This window comes from Tympanuchus pallidicinctus, unplaced genomic scaffold (assembly GCF_026119805.1).
Source record: "Tympanuchus pallidicinctus isolate F22 unplaced genomic scaffold, pur_lepc_1.0 scaffold13, whole genome shotgun sequence".
Lineage (NCBI taxonomy): Eukaryota > Metazoa > Chordata > Aves > Galliformes > Phasianidae > Tympanuchus > Tympanuchus pallidicinctus.
Genome location: NW_026294648.1, coordinates 8,437,963 through 8,461,088, shown reverse-complemented (window position 1 = coordinate 8,461,088; position 23,126 = coordinate 8,437,963). Strand labels below are relative to the sequence as shown.

The 23,126-nt window shown below is 48.1% G+C and overlaps 2 protein-coding genes across 10 annotated transcripts in view; one reads left to right on the top strand and one right to left on the bottom strand.

The window, feature by feature from the left end:
- The window catches only part of GABRA3 (gamma-aminobutyric acid type A receptor subunit alpha3), an 83,372-nt gene extending 60,624 nt beyond the window's left edge, over positions 1-22,748 (top strand). For 5 of the 8 annotated variants that reach the window (XM_052672908.1, XM_052672914.1, XM_052672907.1 and 2 more), the window contains exons 7-10: positions 10,654-10,797; positions 11,949-12,101; positions 14,341-14,552; positions 22,251-22,748. In XM_052672908.1, coding sequence (XP_052528868.1) covers positions 10,654-10,797; positions 11,949-12,101; positions 14,341-14,552; positions 22,251-22,580 — 839 coding nt within the window. In that variant the 3' untranslated portion in view covers positions 22,581-22,748. Of the gene's footprint in view, positions 1-10,653; positions 10,798-11,948; positions 12,102-14,340; positions 14,553-15,410; positions 17,949-22,250 lie in introns of those variants that run through there. The other 3 variants (XM_052672910.1, XM_052672913.1, XM_052672912.1) reach the window with 3 other exon arrangements.
- LOC128075824 (heat shock transcription factor, Y-linked-like) lies at positions 765-9,300 on the bottom strand. 2 transcript variants are annotated; one of them, XM_052672917.1, is made up of 2 exons: positions 8,651-9,300; positions 765-915 (listed from the first exon to the last, which is right to left on the bottom strand). In XM_052672917.1, the coding sequence occupies exons 1-2, from the start codon at positions 9,195-9,197 to the stop codon at positions 890-892; spliced, it is 573 nt and encodes a 190-aa protein (XP_052528877.1). In that variant the 5' UTR covers positions 9,198-9,300; the 3' UTR covers positions 765-889. The 2 variants fall into 2 exon arrangements, with proteins under 2 accessions (XP_052528877.1, XP_052528876.1); XM_052672916.1 differs by lacking the exon at positions 8,651-9,300 and adding an exon at positions 4,785-5,434.
- Positions 22,749-23,126: the final 378 nt, after the last annotated feature.

Below are 23,126 nucleotides of genomic sequence, written 5' to 3'. Positions count from 1 at the left end.
GCTCACCTCTGATGTTGGAGCAGGATTCAATCAGCGTTTGCACCAGCAAGCTGCCCACAGCTGGAAGCCGCTCCCTGGCAGGAAGCTCAGCATGGCTCGGGTTGGTGAGCAGAAGGGCAGTGCTGCTGCCAGACACATGCTGCTTGCAGGACAGCCGAATTCACCTCCGTGACCACCAGGGATCCCCACAAGCTGAATGGCTCACTGCCACGGTGGCATCCACCCAGAGAGCACAGGCAGAGAGGAGGAAGGGGATCGGGTACCTGAGGCAGCTCCAGCTCACAGCCCGTACCTCCCCGCTCCTGCCGTGTGCTCCCATCATTGCTGGGCCCAGGTGAGAGAAATGAAACCTCCCTGAAGTACCGCCCACCCTTGGGCACAGGAAGAGCCACCGTCAAATGCGGAAACAGGACAGGCACCTGGAGAATATTTAGGATGTTTATTTCTGGAACTAATCTACTCTGTTCACTTGGAACCTAGGATCTCTATCTGCTATGGCATGAATTGTGCTGGTGTCCAACTCGGTCGCCTCCAGCTCCGCTGTTGCTAGCGGCGGGCTCACTGCCCGCTGATGCTGCAGGGCCTCGCCGTCTGTTTGGAGGGCTGCTCACGGGGCCCTCCTCGAAATCCAGCTCTGGTGGGAATGCAGCTGATGCTCTCCTTCGTACGCCAGCGCTCCGCTTGAACCATTTCTGCAGACATGGGTACTCTTTCTTGAAACTGGGGTTGTAGTAGCAGAGCAACTGCAAAATGCAGAGGAGAAGAGTTAGATGCCACCGTTTCCAGATGGCAAAAGACAAAGCTACATTAAGTAATAGTCAGAAATTTTAGGATTGTCAAAGCAGGAAAGCGGGTTTGGAAACCCAAATACCACCAGCTTGCAACCCCCTCAGGTGGGACCGGCCACCAATGCACCTGTCCTTAGAGGTGTCCTATGGGCAGGGGGACTGCGTACCTCACTGCAAACAGACGCGGCTGCGCCTGCTGGGCATTTTGCCCGAGAGGCAGCTGTGGGCAAATCGCTGTCCACAATGAAGAAGCCGTGCAGGTGGAGCTGGCGAACGAAGGCTTTCATGCAGCCGATGCTGAGGTTGTGTAGAGGTCCTGTCCTTCCCAGCACTTCTGTTTTGAAGAGGGTTTCCTCAATCACAATGGTGTTCTCATCGTCGCCCCACCAGATGGACTGGAAGCAGTCGCTGTCCACAATGTTACGGAGCTTTGTTAGAAAGCAGCAGGCCGAGTCATGGGCTTTGCAGGAGCCCTTGGTGGAAAGATCAAGCCGTTGTCTTTTGGCACAGGATTGCTCCTGTGAACCCTGAGAAGTGTCTTCTTCTCGTGTCGGTCCTAAGGCAGCATCCCGAGCTGTTCTTTTACCCCGTCTTTGCGGGACAGAAGAAGCCGGGTCTGCCGAGCCAGCATTTGGAACAGAAACTCCAGGAGTTTCTGATGAAGATGTCTCCATCTTAACTATCAACTGTTTGCGCTGACAGAAATTTCTGTCCGCAGCGGTCTCCCCGGCCAACCAGGGTCGTCCTGCCAGCAGCAGGATGGAGCGCAATGGCAGCCGTGGTGTGAGGCGTGGGGAGTGGGCTGGGATGGTCACAAACGTCACCGTGGTGACCGTGCTGCACGACGGTGACATCACAGACCGGTGACTGTTTGCTGGGGAAATGGGGCATCCTTGTTAATTATGGAGATATGCAAGGAAATGTGATCCAAGCTATTTACGCTACCTAAAGTAGTAGGCAGAAAGAAACCTATAATTTCCCCAAGGAAGACTTTCCCAGCAATGCCTTCATTGGGTCCATTTCTGCAGGAAGTTTGTTTCTGCCTGTGAACCTGACTAGGACTTGTGTTTCTTCTTTAATCTGCTTCTAGGTGACCATATGCCATCGTGAGATGCTCTCAAATTCTACTAAAGATCTCTCATTTCTCTAATCTGAGCCACTGACTGAGCAATGCTTATCTGAAAATACCCAGGGCACTTGCTGCTTCCTGGTTCCGGTGTCAAAAGCTCTTGCCATCTTCCTCTTGGCATACAGGGGTTTAATTTGGGGCTGGAGCACCTCTGCTGTGAAGAGAGGTTGAGGGAACTGGGCTTGTTTAGCTTGGAGAAGAGAAGGCTTTGAGGAGACCTCATTGTGTCCTTCCAATACTTGAAGGGAGCGTATAAACTAGAGGGAATGTCTGTTTACAAGGGTGGATAGTGATAGGACCAGGGGGAATGGTTTTAAAGTGAGACAGAGGAGGTTTAGTTTGGATATTAGGAGGAAGTTTTTCACACAGAGGAACAGGTTGCACAAGGAGGCTGTGGATGCCCCATCCCTGCAGGCTTTCAAGGCCAGGCTGGATGTGGCTCTGGGCAGCCTGGTCTGGGGGTTGGCGACCCTGCACACAGAAATGCATTGAAACTAGGTGATCAGTGTGGTCCTTTTCAGCCGAGGTCATTCTATGCTTCAGTGAATCCATGAGTATGTTTGCATACTCAGATTTCTTATCCTCAAACCTCATGTTCCATTATCAGACGGCACTGCAAGGCACTGCTGTGCATCCTCTGCTATGGCTGGAGCTCTTGGGTCAGTCAACACTGCCCTGTTGCTGAGTCTGACAGAATGCAGCACTGGTGACTGGGGCCTTTGGCTCTCCTGAGCTGGAGCAAAACAGACAACTGACATTCCCCTTGAGGGAGCCGGGATGGTTCAGTCTGGAGAAGAGGAGGTTCAGGTGAGACTGTATCGCTCTGCCATGAGCTGAAAGGAAGTTGTATTGAGGCGGGTGTTGGCCTCTTTTTCCAGCTGGCAGTAGAACAGAATGAGAGGTAATGGCCTTTAGGTACACCAAGGGAGGTTCCTGTTGAGCATTAGGAAAAACTTCCACTCTGAGAGAGCGGTGAGGCAGTGGCACAGGCTGCCTGGGGCGGTGGGGGAGTCACCATCCCCACAGGCGTTCAAGAACCGCTTGGCTGCAGCACTGAGGGACGTGGTTGGTGGGCACGTGGGGACATGCTGGACTTGTTGACCTTAGTGGTGTTTTGGAACCATTTTGATGCTGTCATGTGGTTACCCAAGGGCACAATACTGGATCTGCAGTCTGTTGGTGAGGTGAAGGCTGCTGCCAGCCTACCAGGCCTGCAGCTGCTCATCTGCCTGGGCTTCCTTTCCCCTGCCTGGAAACAAGGTCTCTTCTCTTTCCAGCGTGCAAGTAACATTTCTTCCACTTTTGTTCCTAAATGAAGTGTGAACCAAATTCTGAGCCACTGGTTTATCATAATGTAGACATGCATTTCCTAGTCCAGCTCTGTATGGAGCCTCTCCCACATCCTACAAAGAGAGCACCGGTCTCACTCTCCATCTGCATTAGGTGGAAGAGGGAACTACCTGCACCTACAGAATGAGCCCCTACCACTAATCCCTCTCTTGGACTCTGAGAAAACAGAGATGTCATAACTTTTCCAAACAGATACTTCCTTCCTGTAACCATCTGGGAGATAACTTAGGAGAAAGTTGAAAGTGTGGGTGACACCACAAAAACTCACATTTAGCATGTGCATCTGCCCCTTTGCCACATAACCAAATACGTTCTTGAAGTTAGATTGTTTGCAGCTACTGTGATGAAGAAGAAATTTCTCAGGTGGTCCCTAACAAATACAGAACGAGTGGCTACAAGACATCACACTAAGGCCAGCAAACCAACACGCCTTACAGAAGGGTATGCTTATTTCCGATAGAACACCCTTTGGGGCTCCTCTGGGTATTTTTGACTGATTTCTCCTCTGAACGTTTGGAGGTCTGATACAAGCAGCTCAGAGAGCTGTCCCTGATTACTGCCAGTATGAATATTTCTGAAGCACCCACCTGCGTGGCATCTGAGCTCACCTCTGATGTTGGAGCAGGATTCAATCAGCGTTTGCACCAGCAAGCTGCCCACAGCTGGAAGCCGCTCCCTGGCAGGAAGCTCAGCATGGCTCGGGTTGGTGAGCAGAAGGGCAGTGCTGCTGCCAGACACATGCTGCTTGCAGGACAGCCGAATTCACCTCCGTGACCACCAGGGATCCCCACAAGCTGAATGGCTCACTGCCACGGTGGCATCCACCCAGAGAGCACAGGCAGAGAGGAGGAAGGGGATCGGGTACCTGAGGCAGCTCCAGCTCACAGCCCGTACCTCCCCGCTCCTGCCGTGTGCTCCCATCATTGCTGGGCCCAGGTGAGAGAAATGAAACCTCCCTGAAGTACCGCCCACCCTTGGGCACAGGAAGAGCCACCGTCAAATGCGGAAACAGGACAGGCAACTGGAGAATATTTAGGATGTTTATTTCTGGAACTGATCTACTCTGTTCACTTGGAACCTAGGATCTCTATCTGCTATGGCATGAATTGTGCTGGTGTCCAACTCGGTCGCTTCCAGCTCCGCTGTTGCTAGCGGCGGGCTCACTGCCCGCTGATGCTGCAGGGCCTCGCCGTCTGTTTGGAGGGCTGCTCACGGGGCCCTCCTCGAAATCCAGCTCTGGTGGGAATGCAGCTGATGCTCTCCTTCGTACGCCAGCGCTCCGCTTGAACCATTTCTGCAGACATGGGTACTCTTTCTTGAAACTGGGGTTGTAGTAGCAGAGCAACTGCAAAATGCAGAGGAGAAGAGTTAGATGCCACCGTTTCCAGATGGCAAAAGACAAAGCTACATTAAGTAATAGTCAGAAATTTTAGGATTGTCAAAGCAGGAAAGTGGGTTTGGAAACCCAAATACCACCAGCTTGCAGCCCCCTCAGGTGGGACCGGCCACCAATGCACCTGTCCTGAGAGGTGTCCTATGGGCAGGGGGACTGCGTACCTCACTGCAAACAGACGCGGCTGCGCCTGCTGGGCATTTTGCCCGAGAGGCAGCTGTGGGCAAATCGCTGTCCACAATGAAGAAGCCGTGCAGGTGGAGCTGGCGAACGAAGGCTTTCATGCAGCCGATGCTGAGGTTGTGTAGAGGTCCTGTCCTTCCCAGCACTTCTGTTTTGAAGAGGGTTTCCTCAATCACAATGGTGTTCTCATCGTCGCCCCACCAGATGGACTGGAAGCAGTCGCTGTCCACAATGTTACGGAGCTTTGTTAGAAAGCAGCAGGCCGAGTCATGGGCTTTGCAGGAGCCCTTGGTGGAAAGATCAAGCCGTTGTCTTTTGGCACAGGATTGCTCCTGTGAACCCTGAGAAGTGTCTTCTTCTCGTGTCGGTCCTAAGGCAGCATCCCGAGCTGTTCTTTTACCCCGTCTTTGCGGGACAGAAGAAGCCGGGTCTGCCGAGCCAGCATTTGGAACAGAAACTCCAGGAGTTTCTGATGAAGATGTCTCCATCTTAACTATCAACTGTTTGCGCTGACAGAAATTTCTGTCCGCAGCGGTCTCCCCGGCCAACCAGGGTCGTCCTGCCAGCAGCAGGATGGAGCGCAATGGCAGCCGTGGTGTGAGGCGTGGGGAGTGGGCTGGGATGGTCACAAACGTCACCGTGGTGACCGTGCTGCACGACGGTGACATCACAGACCGGTGACTGTTTGCTGGGGAAATGGGGCATCCTTGTTAATTATGGAGATATGCAAGGAAATGTGATCCAAGCTATTTACGCTACCTAAAGTAGTAGGCAGAAAGAAACCTATAATTTCCCCAAGGAAGACTTTCCCAGCAATGCCTTCATTGGGTCCATTTCTGCAGGAAGTTTGTTTCTGCCTGTGAACCTGACTAGGACTTGTGTTTCTTCTTTAATCTGCTTCTAGGTGACCATATGCCATCGTGAGATGCTCTCAAATTCTACTAAAGATCTCTCATTTCTCTAATCTGAGCCACTGACTGAGCAATGCTTATCTGAAAATACCCAGGGCACTTGCTGCTTCCTGGTTCCGGTGTCAAAAGCTCTTGCCATCTTCCTCTTGGCATACAGGGGTTTAATTTGGGGCTGGAGCACCTCTGCTGTGAAGAGAGGTTGAGGGAACTGGGCTTGTTTAGCTTGGAGAAGAGAAGGCTTTGAGGAGACCTCATTGTGTCCTTCCAATACTTGAAGGGAGCGTATAAACTAGAGGGAATGTCTGTTTACAAGGGTGGATAGTGATAGGACCAGGGGGAATGGTTTTAAAGTGAGACAGAGGAGGTTTAGTTTGGATATTAGGAGGAAGTTTTTCACACAGAGGAACAGGTTGCACAAGGAGGCTGTGGATGCCCCATCCCTGCAGGCTTTCAAGGCCAGGCTGGATGTGGCTCTGGGCAGCCTGGTCTGGGGGTTGGCGACCCTGCACACAGAAATGCATTGAAACTAGGTGATCAGTGTGGTCCTTTTCAGCCGAGGTCATTCTATGCTTCAGTGAATCCATGAGTATGTTTGCATACTCAGATTTCTTATCCTCAAACCTCATGTTCCATTATCAGACGGCACTGCAAGGCACTGCTGTGCATCCTCTGCTATGGCTGGAGCTCTTGGGTCAGTCAACACTGCCCTGTTGCTGAGTCTGACAGAATGCAGCACTGGTGACTGGGGCCTTTGGCTCTCCTGAGCTGGAGCAAAACAGACAACTGACATTCCCCTTGAGGGAGCCGGGATGGTTCAGTCTGGAGAAGAGGAGGTTCAGGTGAGACTGTATCGCTCTGCCATGAGCTGAAAGGAAGTTGTATTGAGGCGGGTGTTGGCCTCTTTTTCCAGCTGGCAGTAGAACAGAAGGAGAGGTAATGGCCTTTAGGTACACCAAGGGAGGTTCCTGTTGAGCATTAGGAAAAACTTCCACTCTGAGAGAGCGGTGAGGCAGTGGCACAGGCTGCCTGGGGCGGTGGGGGAGTCACCATCCCCACAGGCGTTCAAGAACCGCTTGGCTGCAGCACTGAGGGACGTGGTTGGTGGGCACGTGGGGACATGCTGGACTTGTTGACCTTAGTGGTGTTTTGGAACCATTTTGATGCTGTCATCTGGATACCTAAGGGCACAATACTGGATCTGCAGTCTGTTGGTGAGGTGAAGGCTGCTGCCAGCCTACCAGGCCTGCAGCTGCTCATCTGCCTGGGCTTCCTTTCCCCTGCCTGGAAACAAGGTCTCTTCTCTTTCCAGCGTGCAAGTAACATTTCTTCCACTTTTGTTCCTAAATGAAGTGTGAACCAAATTCTGAGCCACTGGTTTATCATAATGTAGACATGCATTTCCTAGTCCAGCTCTGTATGGAGCCTCTCCCACATCCTACAAAGAGAGCACCGGTCTCACTCTCCATCTGCATTAGGTGGAAGAGGGAACTACCTGAACCTACAGAATGAGCCCCTACCACTAATCCCTCTCTTGGACTCTGAGAAAACAGAGATGTCATAACTTTTCCAAACGGATACTTCCTTCCTGTAACCATCTGGGAGATAACTTAGGAGAAAGTTGAAAGTGTGGGTGACACCACAAAAACTCACATTTAGCATGTGCATCTGCCCCTTTGCCACATAACCAAATACGTTCTTGAAGTTAGATTGTTTGCAGCTACTGTGATGAAGAAGAAATTTCTCAGGTGGTCCCTAACAAATACAGAACGAGTGGCTACAAGACATCACACTAAGGCCAGCAAACCAACACGCCTTACAGAAGGGTATGCTTATTTCTGATAGAACACCCTTTGGGGCTCCTCTGGGTATTTTTGACTGATTTCTCCTCTGAACGTTTGGAGGTCTGACACAAGCAGCTCAGAGCTGTCCCTGATTACTGCCAGTATGAATATTTCTGAAGCACCCACCTGCATGGCATCTGAGCTCACCTCTGATGTTGGAGCAGGATTCAATCAGCGTTTGCACCAGCAAGCTGCCCACAGCTGGAAGCCGCTCCCTGGCAGGAAGCTCAGCATGGCTCGGGTTGGTGAGCAGAAGGGCAGTGCTGCTGCCAGACACATGCTGCTTGCAGGACAGCCGAATTCACCTCCGTGACCACCAGGGATCCCCACAAGCTGAATGGCTCACTGCCACGGTGGCATCCACCCAGAGAGCACAGGCAGAGAGGAGGAAGGGGATCGGGTACCTGAGGCAGCTCCAGCTCACAGCCCGTACCTCCCGCTCCTGCCGTGTGCTCCCATCATTGCTGGGCCCAGGTGAGAGAAATGAAACCTCCCTGAAGTACCGCCCACCCTTGGGCACAGGAAGAGCCACCGTCAAATGCGGAAACAGGACAGGCAACTGGAGAATATTTAGGATGTTTATTTCTGGAACTGATCTACTCTGTTCACTTGGAACCTAGGATCTCTATCTGCTATGGCATGAATTGTGCTGGTGTCCAACTCGGTCGCCTCCAGCTCCGCTGTTGCTAGCGGCGGGCTCACTGCCCGCTGATGCTGCAGGGCCTCGCCGTCTGTTTGGAGGGCTGCTCACGGGGCCCTCCTCGAAATCCAGCTCTGGTGGGAATGCAGCTGATGCTCTCCTTCGTACGCCAGCGCTCCGCTTGAACCATTTCTGCAGACATGGGTACTCTTTCTTGAAACTGGGGTTGTAGTAGCAGAGCAACTGCAAAATGCAGAGGAGAAGAGTTAGTTGCCACCGTTTCCAGATGGCAAAAGACAAAGCTACATTAAGTAATAGTCAGAAATTTTAGGATTGTCAAAGCAGGAAAGTGGGTTTGGAAACCCAAATACCACCAGCTTGCAGCCCCCTCAGGTGGGACCGGCCACCAATGCACCTGTCCTGAGAGGTGTCCTATGGGCAGGGGGACTGCGTACCTCACTGCAAACAGACGCGGCTGCGCCTGCTGGGCATTTTGCCCGAGAGGCAGCTGTGGGCAAATCGCTGTCCACAATGAAGAAGCCGTGCAGGTGGAGCTGGCGAACGAAGGCTTTCATGCAGCCGATGCTGAGGTTGTGTAGAGGTCCTGTCCTTCCCAGCACTTCTGTTTTGAAGAGGGTTTCCTCAATCACAATGGTGTTCTCATCGTCGCCCCACCAGATGGACTGGAAGCAGTCGCTGTCCACAATGTTACGGAGCTTTGTTAGAAAGCAGCAGGCCGAGTCATGGGCTTTGCAGGAGCCCTTGGTGGAAAGATCAAGCCGTTGTCTTTTGGCACAGGATTGCTCCTGTGAACCCTGAGAAGTGTCTTCTTCTCGTGTCGGTCCTAAGGCAGCATCCCGAGCTGTTCTTTTACCCCGTCTTTGCGGGACAGAAGAAGCCGGGTCTGCCGAGCCAGCATTTGGAACAGAAACTCCAGGAGTTTCTGATGAAGATGTCTCCATCTTAACTATCAACTGTTTGCGCTGACAGAAATTTCTGTCCGCAGCGGTCTCCCCGGCCAACCAGGGTCGTCCTGCCAGCAGCAGGATGGAGCGCAATGGCAGCCGTGGTGTGAGGCGTGGGGAGTGGGCTGGGATGGTCACAAACGTCACCGTGGTGACCGTGCTGCACGACGGTGACATCACAGACCGGTGACTGTTTGCTGGGGAAATGGGGCATCCTTGTTAATTATGGAGATATGCAAGGAAATGTGATCCAAGCTATTTACGCTACCTAAAGTAGTAGGCAGAAAGAAACCTATAATTTCCCCAAGGAAGACTTTTCCAGCAATGCCTTCATTGGGTCAGTTTCTGCAGGAAGTTTGTTTCTGCCTGTGAACCTGACTAGGACTAGTGTTTCTTCTTTAATCTGCTTCTAGGTGACCGTATGCCATCGTGACATGCTCTCAAGTTCTATTAAAGATCCAAAGAACCATTTTGTTTCTGGTTACCTAAGAATACAATCAACAACAAAATAGGAATTGAGAATTTTCCATAGAAGGCCTGACGTGACCCGAGGCAGAGATTTCTTAATACAAGAATCTGGTTGTACATATGAATGAAAAAATTCTTGTTCAAGCATTTTGCAGATAGTGACCTTTGTTCTTTCGAAGATCAGTACTGCAAAGTGGGTATGGACAGGAAGCTTGAGAATTATGAAGTGTCATAGCACCTGGTAGCATGTGATGAAAATTCATTTCTAGATACTGTAGGACTTGCGGCATTGAGAATGTGGGGGTTTTGTTGGGAAAGGGAGTAGCTTTGGGGAAGCAGACAGAACAGAAAGGTGTCATGAAGACCATGATGACCATGTTGGTTTTTGAGAAGTGTTGGGCAAACTGGACGGAGAGTGGATCTCCCAGATCCCTGGAAGGTTGCCCTTGCTCTGAGCCCAGTACTGCCGCTTACAGCAGTGCAGTAGCCCTTGCCGGCTGTCCCTGTTGCAGTGTGGTGTCAAGCTCTGCTCAGCAGTGCTCTCCCTCACTGCCAGGAGGGCTGCCTGCATTCTGGCAAGCATGGGATCATGCAGTGGAAAAAGCAGATTGGTGGAAGGGCACACCCCCTCTGGAGCTGTGAGGCTTGGAGAGAGTTCTCCTGAAGGTAAATGCTTTTAATTTTTACTTTTAATTGAAGCAACAAAAATATCAACCCTATCTGTGTGTTAGCTGTCTTCGCAGCCGCTCCCAGCTGGTCTCTCACAGTCTTCGTCAGATCACGGTGGGGCTTTCCCAAAACTGTAGCTCCCTTTGGCTCATTTGATTAGCAGCTGCTGAACTGCTTTGGTCTCTGGCCATGCTTGGCTGTGCTCAGCCATGTGGCTCTGAGGAATGCATAGCAAGGATTAGTTTGGCCACAGGCTAATTTTGGTGTATTTTAGGTCAGCCAGGAGCATGAGCTCATTCTTCTTTTTCCTCCACAGATGCCTACACAAAAACAGAGGTAATCTACACCTGGACCCTGGGGAAGGATAAATCTGTGGAAGTAGCAAAGGGTGGATCTCGCCTGAACCAGTATGACCTGCTGGGCCATGTTGTTGGGACAGAGATGGTTCGATCCAGCACAGGTACTTGTGGGACCATATGATGCACAGGTTGAGAACACTGTAAGTCAAGATGGACCCATAGGCTTTGAATGCCACAATTTGGCATAATAATAGTAGTAGTACCTGCAGGCTGCGAGCACCGTGGTGCTGTTGGAGAATGTAGCTGGGAACATCTGGGGCAGTTACTATAAGGCAGTAAGTTGTTTAGCTTTTAGTGCTTTCGCCCATACTCTGTAGAAATGATGTGTTGTGTGGAAAATTTGCCCCATTTTGCCCTGCTAGTCCTTGGTACTGCAGATTCATTTGTCTTGGATCCCTTTTCAGCCCCTCAGGAGAGCATTGCAGGCAGGGGAGGCAAGTGGAACATGATGATGTGTGATTTTCACTGCATCTGCTTACACAAATATTATCGTAGCTAATAGAAGATTCTCCCAAACAATTGCTTCCTCTGATTAATGACCAATATTAATCATCTTTCTCTCCCATCTGCTCCTCCTCCCTTTCCCTCTGAATTCAGGTACCAATAGCTTCTGTTATCTTGTGTGTTTCTCTCATTTCTCCCGTTTTCTTTTCTGTGCTTTTTTTTTTTTTTTTTTCCTTCTGCTGTATGCACCAGTAGTTCTCTCATTTGAGAATATTTCCTCTCTGGTGCACTTGATTTTAATAGTGTCTGTCTGTAACAACTCGTATCACCTCCCTTGGGGAAACGTAGGGAGTCCAGGGGACTAAATGTCATCATATCTGGCCCATCTCTCTACTTAAGTTGTAGTAAAATGTACAGATGAATAACCTGAAATGGCAAGAAAGCTGCTAAAGGCTCTTGTGTGTAATGACTTAGCAGAGCCATACTCACAACAAAAAGGCACAATAACCCAGCAAAATATCCAAAGCCTTGGTGCATTTCTTTGAGAGGATGAATAGGGCACTGAGGGAAAATAGAGACAGCTGCTCTTTTGGTCTACAGCCCAGACCTTGAACCACAGAACTTGCCCTATTTTCTGAGATCGTTAAAGTGAGGAAAAGCAGAATATTTTCAGGCTTGTCACAGAAAACCTAAGAGTTTGCAGGTTCACTCAACACAGACCTTTATTGCTTCAGAGATGGGCTAGCGCTCAGTTGGCCCATCCTGGAACACCCAGTGGATCTGTGCCTCTAACTGGTTATTTCCCTAGGGGAGTATGTTGTCATGACCACGCACTTTCACCTCAAGAGGAAGATCGGGTACTTCGTCATCCAGACCTACCTGCCCTGCATCATGACTGTAATCCTGTCCCAGGTCTCCTTCTGGTTGAACAGGGAATCTGTGCCTGCCAGAACAGTTTTTGGTGAGTCTGTGAGCATGGGGGTCCCCAGACAGGCTGGAGAGAGAGGTAAATGATGGGAATTAGCCCTTTGTCTAGATTCACAGGGCAGAACAATTTGGTACATGCAACAGACTATCTGCCTCCAATATCCCTTTGGCAGATGAACAAGTTCAATGCCCACTGGAGCCAGCTCCCCTTGCCCGAGTGACCTGGGGGTTTCCAGGGTGTTGGCCTGGGCTGATGGGGCTGGTGGCATCTGTGGTTCAAACACCAGTGTCCACACCCACAGAGAGAAGATAAGGCAGTGTGTAGGCTGCTGCCTTCCAGGGAGTTTCTGACTAGGACCCCAGTGGATGGTTTCTCCTTCCATAGGATGCCTTATTAATACACAGCAGGCAGAAAAACCCAAATTATCGAGAATCCCAATTTCCAGCACGCATTGGCTGCCATGAGTTGAGTCAGCATTTTCTGCTTGGAGCAGGTCTCAGCAGGGGAAAAAAGCCAATAGGAAAATAAGGAAACGGGCTCCAGGGGAAGGCTGAGAAACAAGAAGGAAGGACCAGCCATCACAGCTAATCTTCTCCAATCTCCAGTTCGCTGGCATTGATGAAGCTGATGTCCATTTCTCAGAATAGCTCTTAGTGTCTTCCTAGTGCTTCTTCCACTATATCACTGCAAAAAATACTCCTCTCCATGTTTTGCTACAAGCCAAGTCATAAATATTAACAGTAATCAAGGTATTGATCATCTAATTATATGTATTTGACTGTGTCTGCTTATCTGTATTGGCTTTTGAGTTGAGGAGAGGATAGATACATGGGGAGGCAGTTAATGCACTACCTTTGAAGTTGCTAATGTGCCCCTGGTCAGACCTCCATGTAACAGGCTCCTGAGCTGAGGCAGTATAACTACATGGTAAATATATTATTATTTTCTTCAACTGGTTTCAGATTCCTTCTCTGAGGCAAAGTCTCAGGCATTGCACTTACATTAATAGCTTTCACAAATATATAACAGAACTGCTCTGTGCTTTTCTGCCAAGACCTTAAGTTCAGGATTTACACCTCATGCACATAAACCCCCTGCTGTACCCCGCTGCCTGGGGGCAGGCAGAGCCCTGGTGCTGGAACACCATCCCAGGCATCTGTCCTTATACCCTGATCTGCTGATGCCAGAAGGAATGTTTCCTGGAAATAACAGTGCCCTGCAGATACAGCCTAACGGAGCATACTGCACAAAAGTCACCAAACAGAGAAGAGGTTTATATCTTACCACTAGCTCATCTTTGACAGAGAGTGGTGTGGTTTCCAACATCTCAAAGCTCAGACAGACATCACAAGGAAAACGGGACCAGTGCCTGCATGAAGAGATGCACTGATAAGCTTTTCCAACTCACCTATCTGTGAATCATTTGCAATTTGCCCCTCCAGAGCCAACACCCAGGTACCACAGCTTGTCTGTGCCCCAGGTGGGCTCCCACATCTGCACCAGCTCAGGGTGTGTCTGCTCTCCTCTCCCAGTGCCTGGGGCAAGACCTTCCCTGAGGATATTTGATTCCCTTTTGTGTTATCCTGATTTTTGCAATTAAAAAGGTTTCTTCAAGTAGCAACTAGGATTCAGCTAGGAAAGAGCTGATTGAAAAATTAAAAGCTACCTTTGTGAAAAATGTCTGAGATCCCAAATTGCTTTGCTTTGCTATTAAGAAAATAATGAGAGTTCCAGTTGTTTATTCTTTTTTTTCCTCTCTGAAAGTATTGCCCACAATATTACTGAAACTCTTCAATTACCAGAAGTATAGCTTAAGGGAAGTGAAATTTAGTCAATATTTTTATAATGTTTTTAATGCATTTTTAATTGAAAAGCATATTATTGGAGAAAATGGATAGCAGTGGCTGCTTGCTTTAATGAAAAAAGCTTTAAAAGGCATTTTGCTGCAGATCGTTTTATAAGATAAATCCTAGTGACTCTCATTCTGGCATGTTGGGCCACTGATGTGTGCCTGGCCGTGTAGGCAGGACCCAGAGTCCCAGTGTCCATCCGCTTGGGCTCCTGCCTACAGTTCTTGTCTCTTTGTCCATGTGTGTGGTGGACAGAATCTCCCCGTTTCTGTGGAGACAAACATATCCATGGGCCAGTGTAACCCATGACAAGTTTTCTTGCTGACTCCTTCCTAGGAAGGACAGAGGACAAGCATGCTAGGGATGGGTGACTGCAAGTGCACGGTCTGACAGCATCCTCATCTTCTGCTGTGTTTCCACAGGTGTCACCACTGTGCTCACCATGACCACGCTCAGCATCAGCGCAAGAAACTCGTTACCTAAAGTGGCGTACGCGACGGCCATGGACTGGTTCATAGCCGTCTGTTATGCCTTTGTGTTTTCTGCGCTGATTGAATTTGCCACTGTCAACTACTTCACCAAGCGCAGCTGGGCTTGGGATGGCAAGAAGGTGTTGGAGGCCCAGGAGATGAAGGTGAGCCCCGTGGCCGAGGCCAGGGTGGAGTGACAGAGAAGAAACGCTGCACAAGAGAGCTGCGCTGGGACCAGGAGTGGGTAGCATGCAGCTCCATGGCACTTCAGGAGGCTGGATGCTACTTACTGGGGTCCCCAGTTCAGGCCTTGACTGGAGCGGTTCTTGAGTTGTGATGGAGGGCTGGTCATTGTGCTTAGATGGAGAAAAACACCCAGATTGAATGGCTCGCTTTTCCCTCTGTCTTTCTGCATGACCATTTGCCAGGGGAAAAGGAAATGCATGCGTGTTGTGGTCTTGCTCCACTGGTGATCTCCTTTCTCTGTCTCTCTCTATCCCGCTGTATGTTGCCTGCATGCTGCACAAACACACATATACCACAGGATACCAACCTTGCTGTGTCCCTGCAGTGGGTACCCCTCGCTGTAGGTCTCCCTCCACATGGACAAGCATGGTGCAGCAGTGGGAAGCTCCTAGTACTCATGTTATTGACCACAGCTGTTGCTTTGTAAGCTTGGGCAAAGAGGGTGGGTGGGAAGCAAGCAATCGGAAACAGCTACTGGCTGCAAATTAGTGCCTGGCATCACCCACGTTTTCCCTTCAGCCTCTCTGGTAGCATCCTTCCTGACAGCCATCACCATTCCTGCTCAATCCCCCTCCCTCCTCACTGACTTAATCTCAGCTGTGCAGAGAAATCGCTTACTGTAGCATGCTGCTCCTTGCTTGTATTTATTGAATCAATTTGAAAATCATATTTGTCCTTGTTCTTGGTTCTGGAGCCTCTATATTTTTCTCCTTTGCATTTTAATGTGTTGTTTATAATTGTGAAGCTCTACCTGGCAGAATTGCATTAACTTTTAGGAGGACAACAGTCAGTCTTCTCGCTGGTATGGAGGTCCCAGCAAGAGGACAGAGGCCTTATGGAGAACCACAGCCATCACTGGGTGCTGAATGCCTTTGTCTTGTATTTCTTGGACTGTCCATCTGCTTATGCTGCTGTGGTCTGAGCACCAGACTCATGGCAGAAAGGCTCCAGAGGAGGCCTGCTGGTGGTCTTCCACCTCCATCACATACAATAACTGGGTCTCTAGAGATGGGAGGAACTTTTGTCAGAGATAAGAGGAACTTTTCTGGGGTCATTGGCATGCGCAAAGAATCAAGCAGGTTCTCAAAGCAGCTGTGCCCCTTTCAGTGCAAAGTCAGGATTCACACAGATGTGGGCAATTTGTGTTGAGCACAGTCAAAAAAGCAGCAAGGGCTCCAAAGGTTTTGATTCATCATAAAAGTGGCACTCTCCTCAATTTATTTATTGACCTGACACTGTCAAAGTAATCATGCTGAAACAATAGGGTAAAAGTGTTTGCACATATGGTAATTGAACAAGAAAACAATGCAGGACCAGAAATGTTTCAGAGGGAGCACTCCTTGTGAGAGTTTGCTGTCAGATGAAGAATCAGGAAGGACTCCAAATCTATAGGTGCTTTTTCAAGCCAACCCTGTTCCTTACCTGATCCAAAGTCAGACAGCTCACCCTCTCCTGGTCTCTGCAGCTCAGAAGCTCCGACTGCCCCATTCTCTCCATCACAATTTTATATGTGCTACAAATAGTCACATCTGACAGCACTCCTTGAAGGAGAATTCCCTGACCAGCTGTGGACTTTCAGAGAGCTTGTGAATATGATGCGTCACCATATTTGCTTTCATCTTTATTCTACTGAATATTTCCAAGCAGTGAATTTGCTACAGACTTGTTGGCCCAGCTCCAGCCTTTAATTAGCTCTTCTTGAAACAATTGACAAGCCAGGTGGTTGAAACCACAAAAGAAAGAGGAGGCAAAAAAAAAAACTATTGGCGTTTTTAAGCATTGGTACGAGGAGTAAAACTGCCAGTGACAAGCCCACGCTGAGCTCTGGTCTCTGGAGAGCCTTCCCCCAGCCAAAGAAAGTGTTCTTCATTGATGGGATAGCAAGGATCCTCACTCAGTCCAGGTTTGATTGTTTCCTTGCGTGGATGCGAGCAAAATCAATAGGTGTCAGCCCTGCTCTCACCTCAAATGCAGGCACAGCAGCAATGCTTCTCTTCTGATTTAAAATAAATCAGTGCCTTGCAAAAGCTGCTGGTTGCTGACAGGTGCTCCAGAACTTCCAGTTTCTCAGGGCTCATCCTGTTCTTTCTTTCTCTTCTTTGTCCATTCCATCAATTTAGAGGGAGAATTCTGTGGGGAAAAGCAGGTTTTGGGGTGTATAATATAAATGGTGGGCTGATCTTGGTGAGTCACTGATCTCTACATCATAAATGATCATGCTGTGGCTACAACCACAGTTGGGTTTTGATTCTGGCTGGGAGCTACTCTGCACATACTCTGCAGCCCTTCTCTCATGCAAATCAGACAGATATCACCATTGATCTCACAAAAAATTTCTTTTAATGCACACTTTAATACGATTTGACTAATACTTCTTAGGCCCAAATATTTTCCAAGCTTTTCCTGTCCTCTACTACTACTTTTTCATTGTAGATGATTCTGTATTTTTGTGTGCATAGCAGCTTCAACCAACCTAGAGGTGCCAATTGAACTGGAAGGAGTATCTGAATCCAATGCAGAAAACTTCTTTATTAGGGATGAATTTTAAGAAAACATCACCGGGAAGAAGATAGAAAACGATAGTAGTTGGGGAGAAGTGAAAGGCCAAAGAGATTGGCTCCAGTAGTCAGTGAAACTCCCTATTTCCAGCATCCGTAAAGAATCTTGCTAAAAGGACCCACTTCAGGACAGAGGGACTGTGTATGAGGCCCTGCTGCACTGCATCCATCTCAGCCATGGGGGTGGCTGTCGTTGGAGCCAACAAGGTCTCAGGAAGCTGAGAGAGGCAACCCTTAATGGTGATTTCTCCATTGGAAACTCATATACGCTGTCATCTCTCCCTCATGTTGGAGCATACTGGGAAGACAGTAACCTAAACCTCTTTCCACTGGCATGTCACAGCTGTGCATAAAGTCCATTTTAGCTCTGTATCTGTGCAATGCTCTGCAGTGATGCTTGGTGGAAAGATGCAATAAAAACAATTCAATTAGCTGCACTCAGACACGTGACAAGTAAGAATACACTTCAAATGGAGTGAAGCAAAGCTTTTTGTCCAACCTACCCTTTAGCAATTCTAAGTCTGCCCCTTGACCATGGTCGTCTGAGAATCATTAGTTTTTCCCCTTTGTTTCTTTTTACCCATAGCATCTTTGTTTCAGTTCCCTCCTTCCAATAGAGGAAGAATAAAATTTCATAGGCCTCCATCTTCAACCAATTTACAGACTCACAGAGTGGTTCAGACCCATCTCTCTTTTTTTTTTTCTGCTTAGTTATGATAAATATGTTTTCGATGGGACTTTTTCCTTTTCACTGCAGCCCATGTCTCCTTCTTTGTCCTACATTCCACACGTGTCCACATGTCCACACGTGACCTGTGGCTCCCCATAGCACTGCAGGTGATTCATGTTTTCAGTATCTTCATTAGACTCCACACATCATTCTTCCACACAATTTCACCCTCTTTCTCTCAACACTATCCACGTGGCATTTTGGGCTGACCAAACTTCTGAGCCTTTGTCTGCAGATCCAGAGATCATAAAATCATCAGTCAGTCACATGTAATCAGAATGAAGGCGAGATGGGAGAGATGAGTGATGCACCACAGTTACTGTGTTCAGTTTTAGGTTCAGTTTCTCTCATTACAAGAAAGACACTGAGTTGCTGAAATGCATTCAGAGAAGAGCAGTGAAGCTGCTGACGGGACTGGAAGACAAAATGTTTGAGAAATGGCTGAAGGAACTGGGGTCGTTTAGTCTGCAGAAAGAGGTTGAGAGGAATCCTCGCTGCTTTTTCTAATTAGCTGAGAGGAGGTTGTAGTGAGATGAGTGTCGATCTCTTTTTCTCAGGTGACAAGTGCTAGAATGCAAGGAAACATCCTCTAGTTGCACCAGGGGAAGTTTAGATTGCATGTCAGGAAGCATTTCTTAAGGGAAAGGATGGTTAGACATAAAATAGGCTGCCCAGGGCTGTGGTGGAGTCGCCATCACTGAATGTATTTAGGAGATGTGTGGATGTGGTGCTTAGGGACATGGCTCAGCTGTGGACTCGTAGTGGAAGTCTGATGGTTAGAGTTGATGATTGTAAGGGTATTTTCCAGTGTAAATGATTTTGTGATGCCAGGGGTCACACCAGCAGGTGACAGTATCCTGACTTCAACATAGACTGCTTGTTAGTGCAATATTACATTGCCACAAGCCCTTATCTCTTCTCAGTCTGTGGACATCTCAATGTAAAACACCTCATTCCTCAGACACAATCAAGGTTCTGGCACACTCCAGAGGGGAGCTATGGCTGGCATGAGGGAGAGGTGCCGTGTTTGCTGGAACATCAGTTGCAGTTATAGAGTACAAATATGCTCCAGACTGGGGCTACTTGGAGGCATTAAGATGACTTTTCTCTGCAATAGCAGGAGGCAAATACATTGCATTTCTCCAGTAAAATCCGTGACCCAGAGGCGATGGTGACTCTCAGTGTCCCATCAGGGTAAGAATGCTTCCAACCCAACCTTCTAAGCAGGGAGCAGCTGCAGAGAGCTAAGTCTCCAACAGGTCATCAGCAGAACCAGTAATTCCCACAGTTGCAGGGCTTTATCCTTTAGCTCCTCAATAGAGGGCCTGGGAGACAAGAATATTTGACAGCTGCCATTGTAATCCGGCGTGTGTATTTGTGGAAGAACTTGTCAGACTACAGTATCCAGGGAACATGTTTATCTTTAGACCAGGTTTCACAGCTTTTCCCTCAAGACGGCAGCTCAGACTTGGTCTCCCAGAGCCCAAACTGGGCCACAGAATCAGTAAAAGCTTTTCAGCATAGATGTGTTAACTAGGACAAGTTTTCAAATGCAAATGTGGGGTTTCCTCCTGTTTTTCTATTCTTCTTCTGTTCCAGTCTGACATGAAACTCCTTGCAGATAAGTATGCAGGGGGAAAGCGGAGGGCTACTTTGCAGCTGATAAGCACATTTTGCTTTGTTTAATTATCAAAATCTTGCCTGAAACACTTATCTACAAAATGCAATTTAGTGACTTCAGGCTGAACCATTCCTTCCAATATCTCAGGAGCCTGTTTTCTCACATGTGTGCCTTGATGGGAAGCTGGTACCCTGGAGGTTTAGCAAAGGCTCCCAGCTCTGTCCAGGGCAGAAGATAGCTGTGGACATCTGGAAAAAGTCACTCTAAAAGTTCTGGAGCAGAAAAGCTAGCCAAGGCTGAGAATGTCATGTCACTTACAGACATCTTATTCATGTAATGTGGCTGATTAGTACTCAAATAATCACAGTGCACTTCAAATTACATTCTGCAAACAAGTGTTTTTCATTTCATTACTGATTATTAATTATTGTATTGCCTCCAGTAGCTATGTTATTAACTAATCGTACTAAAACATATTTGAATGCTTTAGAAAGTAGAGCACCTTTTGTCCTTCATTTGCTTCTTGTCAGCTCTTTAGCAGGAAAAGTTCACCTCCTGTATAGAGGGTAAAGGCTGACATGGTTCCAACAATTGCGGGGATCAGTCACTCAATTAATCATTAAAGATCATAACAACCTCTTCCACATTATCCATAAAGGAGTATGAATACGGTCTGATCAGTGGTTTAGTCTGATCTGGACACTAAAGACCTCATTCTAACAGCAGGTTAATTTCTGTAATTGCTGTAATTACTGTGAGGCTGCAGTCCGAGCTACGGTGTTATTGGAGAGGGATTTAAAGATTGCACAGAAGTCTGCTTTTTCTAAGATAACCAGAAATATTCCTGGTGGCTGTGGATGCTTTTACAATAGAACTGCAGCCTGAAAGCTAAAACCCTTGGAGCATCTCTACAGGACGGATGGTCAATCTGCCTTTCCAGTTCCCTGTGCTACCCAGAGGTACTGCCTGCTACTGGTTCCCAGGCGGGGAGGCTGAGATGAACATGTCCTGCTGGCTGTTTGCTCTCCCCTTCTCCTGGCTGTCACGTTGCACGTGGCTCCCATGTGCTTACATGCAAGACTGTTCCAAGCAATTCTAGGGAATGGTTGGATGAGCCTAATCTTGTGTTCCAGTTGTTTTTGAATAGAAGATGAGATCCAAAATCACACTTTATTCTGAGTTTACATTTTAGATTCCCACTCTGATTCATTGCTGTGTCTAGCTCTGACTCTGGGTGTCATTACAGTGGACACCATATGGATGCACAGAGGTGCTGGGATGCGTAGGATGTCTGATGTCTGCACATGAACAGATTTCATTCAGTGGGCTTTTCCCAATAGATTTGAATTGTCTCATACACTATAGCCTATAGTGCATCTGGTCCCAAGTCCCTGACAGTAACAGAAAGATCTCCAGAGTAGGGGAAACATCCATCATTATTTCTAGCTCTATCTTCCTGTCCACTCATCTTCACTAACATTGGAATTTTCTGCCTTAAGCATTCTCCTTCGTCCTTCAACACGTTACATCAAACACGTAAGTGCATCCTTTCCATTTCTTATAGAAGCTCTCCACTCTTCAGCACAGACAGCATTGATGTCCCTGCAGCCCGTGGCAGGGCTGTATTTATCTGCCTTGATTTGCAGCAATCCTTAGATATGAAGGCAAGATGAAAGGTTTCTCTCCACTCCTATAGCATCTGAAATCCTCAAATCCAGGGCTATGGCAAACGCTTCCTGTTGGCTCTATATCGTACTTAGGAGGCCATGTAATGCCTTAAGGAATCCCAGAGGCATTTTGGACATCATGATGTCCTTGTGAAATACGCAGGCCACCAAGGCAGTGTAAGATAGGGCCTTCTAGGATCATGGTTCAAAAATACTGCAGAGCAGTCAGACACATTATTAAGGCCACTGGCTTTCTGCTTAAAACAAAACAAAACAAAACAACAACAAAACAAAAAAACCATAATTGTCAATGGATGTTTCTTTTTCTCACCTGATTTGGGAAACAGACTGGCAAAGCAGAAAATCAAGTTATTCTCCTAGGATGACCACAGTGGTTCTCATTCCTTTCTAAAGAGTGCATTCCTGATTCATCTCTCCATGGCTGAACCTTACATGCAACAGAAAACAGAACCCAACTGAGGTAGAAATCAAGGAGTTTGTATATAGTTTAAGCTTGCCTTCACTTCTACTGACCTGGCAATATGCAATATAGACTTGGCAGCACTCAGTCAACCAAAGCAAAGGATCACCCATCTTGGGCAGATCTTGCTGAAGTGCAGCTGCACACAACTTCACATATCAGAGCCCAGATGTAAGGAACTGCAAGGAGGCCACAAACATAGCTGTGTGGCTACAGTTATAGGACCTGAAACCAGACCTAGCACCTAGCTGCTAGGCCAGGACCTCTTTGCACTCCATGCTTCATGCCAGGCTTACACAGAACAGGTGATGTAATTGAAGGAGATGTGGTCCAGCACATCCCTCTGCTCCAGCAGCCCTTGTGGCAGATGTCACAAGTTCTGGTCACCTTCTCACCACATTCTCCTTCCTTCCACAATGCTGCCTTCTCAGTCTCTTGCTCCTTGCATCCTTTCCCACCTTCTCAACCAGTCAGGCAAGTGAACTCAGAGGACAAAATGTTCTCTGTGCAATTCTACAGTCACTTCATCTCTGTTATGTTCTTCTTCCACCTTCCCTAGAAAAAAGAGCCAGTGGCACTAGCGAAGAAAACCAACAACACCTACAACATAGTTGGCACCACATATCCCCTCAACATTGCCAAGGACCCTGGCCTGCCCACCATCTCCAAGAGTGCTGCTGCCACTGCTACTGCCACCAACGTACCCCCCAAGATGCCCCGCTTAGAGGAGAAGTTCCCAGAGAGTAAGAAGACGTACAACAGCGTCAGCAAGGTAGACAAGATGTCCCGCATCGTCTTTCCAGTCCTCTTTGCCATTTTCAACTTGGTCTACTGGGCCACCTACGTAAACCGGGAGTCAGCTATCAAAGGAATGATCCCCAAACAATAAAACGAATCAAACAAACCTTCCATCAGTGAGCACCATCCAGGCAGGAATTCTCCAGGGCTTTCTTCTTTTCCTGTTTTGTTTAATTATTATTGTTCATTTGAAATTAATACTATTATTACTATTAGACCGTTCTTTTATAATGTAAACAAAACTGTGATTTTAATTTAATCCTGTATATGTCTATTTTTGTTTTACTTTGATGATAAAAGGAAAGGAAAAGGATCATAACAAGTTGTGCCTCTGACATCGTGAGTCTGATGTCCCCCATCTGTCCAAGTCACCCTGCGCTTCCATCTCTCCCACTTCCTGCCATCTGCATGATCTGTACAACACTGCCATCCCATGCTCCACTCCACTGGGGGCTGCTACTATTGCCTCCCTCCTCTTCTGTGATGGACTGCCCTCGCGTGATGGATTCTCCTAGAGGCTTGGACTCAAGGACATGGAAGCCTCCAAGGCAGTCTGCTAGGCTGCTTTTTGGTGCCCAGGCTGTCAGCAGAACCATGGCAAGAGTAGAACAGTGTGATAGTATCTTGTAGTTACCTA